At 40.4% G+C, this 6,394-nt stretch overlaps 1 protein-coding gene across 1 annotated transcript; it reads right to left on the bottom strand.

Annotated features, from left to right (window-relative positions):
- Positions 1–4,284: 4,284 nt before the first annotated feature.
- LOC114897113 (gamma-crystallin D) lies at positions 4,285–6,080 on the bottom strand. Its single transcript, XM_029225832.1, has 3 exons — positions 6,052–6,080; positions 5,729–5,971; positions 4,285–4,615 (listed from the first exon to the last, which is right to left on the bottom strand). The coding sequence occupies exons 1-3, from the start codon at positions 6,058–6,060 to the stop codon at positions 4,343–4,345; spliced, it is 525 nt and encodes a 174-aa protein (XP_029081665.1). The 5' UTR covers positions 6,061–6,080; the 3' UTR covers positions 4,285–4,342.
- Positions 6,081–6,394: the final 314 nt, after the last annotated feature.

Below are 6,394 nucleotides of genomic sequence, written 5' to 3'. Positions count from 1 at the left end.
GAAGAATGATGTTGGACCGTTACCTTACACCACATACAAAAACTAACTCAAAATGGGTTAAAGAACTAAAACTATAAAACTCTTTGAAGAAAACATAGAGGAAAATCTTCATGAGGTTAGAATTGGCAGTGATTTCTTGGATATAACACCAAAGCATAGGCAATAGACAAATTGGAGTTCATCAAAATAAAAACTTTTGTGCATCAAAGGAGACTATCAACAGAGTGAAGAGGACACCAATAGGATGTGAGAAAGTATTTGCAAATCATATATGATAAAGGATTGATATTCAGAATGTATAAAGAACTGCTATAACTCAACAACAATAAAACACCCACCTCCAAAAAAAAAACCCAATTGAAAAACAAGGCTTGAATAGACACTTCTCCAAAGAAAATAATACAATGGCCAATAAGCACATGGAAAGATGCTCAACATCACTAATCATTAGGGATATGCAATCAAAACTACAATGAGATACTACTCCACACCCATTAGGATGGCTAGTATAAAAAGCAAAATCAAAACAGAAAACAACAAGTCTTAGAGAGGATGTGGAGAAATTGGAAAGCTTATGCATTGCTGATGGGCATGTAAATTGGTACAGCCACTGTGGAAGACTGTATGGTAGTTCCTTAAAGATTAAACATCAAATTACCATATGATTTAGCAATTCCACTTCTAGGCATATACCCGAAAGAATTGGTAGCAGGGACTTGAACAGCTCTTTGTACCCCAATGATCATAGCAGCATTCTTTATTACACCCAAAAGGAAGAAACAATTCAAATGCCCATTTAAGAACGGATAGGTACACAAAATGTGGTATATGCATAGAATGGAATATTAATCAGGATTAAAAAGGAATGAAATTTTGATAAATGCCACAACGTGAACAAACCTTGAAAACACTATGCTAAGTGAAATGAGCCAGACACAGGACAAATATTATATAGTTCAATGCATTTGAGATACCTAGAATAGTCAGATTTATAAAGAAAGAAAGTAGAAGGGTGGTTACCAGGGGTTGGGGGCAGGTGGGAATGGGGAGTTATTGTTTAATGAGTACAGAGTTTCAGTTTGGGATGATGAAAAATTTCTGAAGATGAATAGTGCTGGTGGTTGCACAATGATGTGAGTGTGCTTTATGCCACTGAATTGTACACTTAAAATGGTTATAATGGTAAATTTTATGTTATGTATATTTTACTACAATTTAAAGCATCTTCCATGAGCAACAAGAAAAGAAGGGAATCAATATGAATTTTTTCAATATTAATTTCTTGATTTCAATAATGCTACTGTGGGTTAGGACTCCATGCTCTCACTGCCAAGAGCCCAGGTTCAATCCCTGGTTGGGGAAGTAAGATCTCGCCAGCCGCACAGTGCAGCACACACACACACACACACACAAAATCTACTGTGGTTGTAAGAAAACATTAAAATCAGATAACTCCTCGTGGTTGAAAGGGAATTAAAAAGCATTTAAAACAGAGTTTATTTTAACTTACTTATAGTCCTCTTACTTTATAAGAAGGGAATAATTAATCTAATTAATATCTTAAAATTTTTTTTTACATTTCCCTTCTTGGGCTTTCTTCCTCTTTCTCCCTTTATTCATTCCATTCTGACTATCTTACACCACCAAAGCTTACATTCAAGAACGGATAATATTTCAAGGTCCTCTTTAATCTTGGGAATTGGTGCTCTGGGCACAGTTGTGCTGTAGGCAAAGCTTGTTGGTTGATTTCCTTCACCCAACCTTCCTTGTGTATTGCCCTGCTTGCAGCTAGCAGCTATGGTTTCCAGGGACACCAGCTTCAGGTTGATGATATGGTGGGAGATGGACAAAACTTGGGGCCCTGACGATATTGTTGAGCTGCTGAACTAACCATTCCTAAATTCCGTGCTACCCTAGGACTTCCTATCATGTGAGCTAATAGATTTCCACATTGTTTATCCATTGCTATGATGTTTTGGCTACTTTCAGTCTAATGTATGCTAACTGATTCAGATCCATTTTTGGCCAAGGGATTGGGGTGAATTCTGATCAAGCTTTGGAGATGAGTAGCTTACTGGGTAGAAGGTGGGGAAAAGTCATCCGGGTGAGGAAAAGATGTGAGCAAACTCAGAGATTGGATGTGATTGGATGACTTGGATGAGATTGGATGTGATTGGATTACTTAACGTGATTGGATGACTTGGATGAGATGGAGTAAAGGACAACTGGGGTCAGGCAATAAGAGAGGAAGTAGGTAGGCTGGGGCCAGTTTCTTGAAAAAGGTAGAATTTTTCCCTGTGGGCAGTGGAGCAATATCAAAGGTTTTTATTCAGGGAAATGACTTGATCAGATCAGTCTTTGAGTACAAACGTAGTCGCCACTCCTTTCTAAGATTCTAGCAATGAGAGTGCAAGTAAGAAAACAAGCAGTAGAAGAACTAATGTAAGTGAATATAGTGTTATACTTCCCTATAACCTTACACAGGCAATATACTAACACACAGATATACACACATATGGAGAGTATATGTATACAGTTATATAAATATATATAACTGTGTGTGTATCATGTGTGCATTTATATAGACAGAGAATGCAGCTTTGGATTATCCTATATATTTAATTCAGTTCCTTGTTGGTTGGTTGCTTACCTCATGGTAAGAATCTGTAAGCTGGTGCTGTCGTTATTTTGACAAGCATCTTCCTGATTCCACAATGGAAAAGCACTGATTTTCTGAGCTGTGAGTTCTGAATTCTGATGCCACTTCTATTATTAACTGTTTGAAATTAGAATTGAACCTTAGTTTACCTTACATAAAATGAGTGATCTAGGTTAGATGACCTCCAGGTCTGAAATATGTTAAACACCACATTACTTCGTTGTGCTGTAGTGACTTGCTTTCCTCCCTCCCTCCCTCCCTTCTTCTTGGCGGGGGGGATTTTCCATTAGGAATTTCTTTGAGACTCTGAATAAAGTTCTAAACAGTCACCTCGGAAAAAGTCACATATACTCTGTGTCAGCTAGAAATGTGTATTGAACTACAAATAAAAGAACACCCAATGGTGGTGCCATAATCAAATGTGGGTTTATTTTACTCCCATTACAAGAAGTCTCAAGGTAAAGGGTTGCTGGCATTGTGTGATGGTTAATTTTATGTCAACTTGACTGGGCTAAGGGATGCCCAGATAGCTGGTAAAACATTATTTCTAGGTGTGTCTGTGAGGGTATTTCCGGGAGAGATTAGGATTTGGGTCAGTATACTGAGTAGAGAAGACCATCCAATCTGTTGAGGGCCTGAATAGAACAAAAAGGAGAAGGAAGGATGAACTCCCTCTTCCTTCTGCCCTCAGACATCAGCATTCCTGGCTCTCAGGCCTCTGGACTCAGACTGAATTATTCCACCAGCTTTCCTGATGCTCTAGCTTGCAGATAATGGGACTTCTCAATTTCTATAATCACATGAGCCAATTCCTATAATAAATCTCCTCATCTATATCTATATAGATCCTATGGGTTCTGTTTCTCTGGAGAGCCCTGACTAATAAACATTGATTCAGGGGCTTGACCACATCAAGACCAGCATTTCTGAAACTGTGACATTTCCCTCGTACTTGTCAGCTCTTGAGTGTAACATGTCTGAAATAAGAGGGAATTGTGGCACCAGGGCAGCTGCTCCCTTTCATTAGGAAGGCAAGAATTTTTCCAGAACCATCTCCTCTCTCCCCATCAGCATTCCTCCACTGAATGTTTCAATGTCCAGAGAGTGTCAAGAGACCAGTTCAGCATCAAAATCAAACGGGAAAGAAAAAAAAAAAAAAGGCAAAATAATGAAAGGAGAAAAAAAAAAAAAGAGTCCACCTGCCAGAGATTTGTGAACTCAATTTTGCATACAATTTAGGGAATTAAAAAATCTTCTGAAGCCCATTGTAGCCAGCTTCAGAATCCCTGATTTAAGAAGTGGGTCACACTATCTCTGAACCTCAGCTTTCAGATCCTCACTCCTCAAAGAAAAACTGAAGAGATATCTCACTATCTAGTTTGAAGAAGCAATGTGTTTAAAGGCCAGAGAATCAAATAAGATAATGTATTATGAAGTGTTTTGTAAACTGTAAAGCTCTGCTTCATTTGAAAGCATAGTTCTATTATGAGAATTTTCTTTGTTACCCGTAGATCATACACCTTGATTTCCACGTGCATCTCGTGTGTATGTGCGTGTGTGTGTGTGTGTGAGTGTATAAATAAAATAATAAATGTAGGACAAAAGGAAAAACACAAGCAAACCATTGCCAGGAAAACAGAAAATATTTTATTACTTTCCAGATTGAGAAATGATGCACTTATTTTAGTAGAAATCTATGACTCTCCTCAAGGAGCCCACTTTAGCATTCACAGCCCCCCAGTCATGGTAGCGCCTGTGGTCCCCCGGCCTCAGCAGATACTGCCTTCCCCGGTAGCTGGGCAACTCATAGAGGACCCAGGAGCCCTCCAGCACATTGAGAGAGTAAATCTCATTGAAGTGGAAGCGGTCCTGAAGAGAGGAGCAGTCCTCAGTGATCTCTATCATCTGGCCTCTGTAATCTTCCCTCTCATAAAGTCTGATCCTGTGAGAGCCAGCCTGGCCCATCCGGAGGTGGAAAGAGGAGAAAAGCAAACCATGAAATGATTCCAACACATTCATGCCATTCAGTTTGGTGAGGACCAGCTCTAGTCATTTTCAAATATATGGTAAAAATGAATTATTTCTGAATCTTTGTATACTCTTCATTTTCAAAGGTGGAGATTCAGTACCTTTCCAAGATCATAAAGTGTGACTAAAAATTAAGAAGGAAATCTCACTCTTTAATATATTCAGATATTTCCCAGGATGAACTGTTAATCACGCTCAGGACACTGTACCATAGAGAAACCCAAATCTTTAACAGCTTATTACTATTTTTGCCATTTTGAAGAATTATTTAAAATTTTCAAGCATGTGTCTTTGAACAGTAAAGTCCGTTTATGAAATGAATTACTCTACATTGAGTTTAAAATAAATCTTGGAAAAATCACCAAGGGCTTAGATGCTTTTGTTTCTGTGGAAAGCAAAGTGAAACATCTGAAATCTCTCAGTTACATACTTGATTTTCATTTAGTAATTTATGAATAGAGTGAGGAAAAATGGGAAAGAAAAATGAGTAAGCCCAAGGACTAATTTTTAAAAAACCTTAGTGTTTTAAGACACCTATGAATTATATGTAGCCTGTGTATAAAATCTCTGCATTGCTCTCTACTGAGAAAAAGTACTTTTATTTGTACAGGTGGGGAAAACCAAAACATGCAATTGGGAGGCAAAAAGGGGAAAGAGTCTTACAAGAATGAACCCTTGTAAAATTTTCCTTTTCAACTCCTGTCAGCTCAGAAACTAACTAGCACCTAATTATTTTTCTGTTGGATATTAGTGTTTTTTCTACAACTCCATTGTAAATGATTCCAGGTCAGGACCTCTATTTTATACATGCCCGGGGCAGCGGATACATTCTTACTCAATAAATATTTGTTGATTAACTGGTACCTGGGCAACAATTTACTTCTGTTCAAGGCAAATTATATTTAACTAATATACCATAGCTTACCTTTTCCCCAAACTCTCAATTATTCTAAATGATCACTACTCCAAACGTTTAACCTTTGCTTGAAACTATCCATTCTGGGTCCAAAGTGAACCAGAATGATATGGAACTGGACTCACGTGGGGGATGAGGCGGCAGGAGCGGACGGAGTCGTTGAGGCCCATCCACTGCTGGTAGTCGGGGTAGTCGCCGCGCCGCAGGAAGTACTGGCAGCCCAGGTAGTTGGGGCGCTCATAGAGCATCCAGCATCCGCTGTCCACCCGGATGGAGTTGCAGCGGCCGAAGTAAGGCTGCAGGTTGGCGTGGTCGCTGCTGCACTCGTAGTGGCGGCCCTGGAAGCCCCGGTCCTCGTAGAAGGTGATCTGCAGGGAAGGGAAGGACAGGGCTCAGAGGCCTGGCCTCCAGCCTGGCTGCGGGCCCCTCCCGCCGGCGCGGGGCTCACCTTCCCCATGGCTGCTGGATGCGGGGATGCGAGTTCAGTGCGGTGGGGCGGGCGCGCGGGTCTATATAGCAGGAGGGCTGCTGCGTTGGCAGGAACGACACAAAAGGGGCCCCCGCGTGAGGAGGATTTCCTCTCTCTCTCTTCTATATAATGACGGCGGGGGTGGACGGGGGACTTATTGTATGTTTTCTCTTAGTCTCTCCAGAGCTTTCGAACTGATGACCCGCGTAAAACTGTCACTTGGTGCCTCTGGGGCCTTTAAATGAAGCCTATTCAGGAGACTGGAAGCGAGCAAAAGCGCCTAACGGGGTTAATGCTTGTAATGAAACATTTTTTCGCCTTT

This window comes from Monodon monoceros, unplaced genomic scaffold, assembly GCF_005190385.1.
Source record: "Monodon monoceros isolate NGI ecotype Baffin Bay Population unplaced genomic scaffold, NGI_Narwhal_1 Contig2580_ctg1, whole genome shotgun sequence".
NCBI classification, from domain to species: domain Eukaryota; kingdom Metazoa; phylum Chordata; class Mammalia; order Artiodactyla; family Monodontidae; genus Monodon; species Monodon monoceros.
This window is presented reverse-complemented; position numbering and strand designations above follow the sequence as displayed.

Coding starts and splice junctions, on each gene's coding strand:
- LOC114897113 (XM_029225832.1), bottom strand. Junction 4,616..5,728: donor CCTGCCGCCTCATCCCCCAC/GTGAGTCCAGTT, acceptor CGGATGGGCCAG/GCTGGCTCTCACAGGATCAG.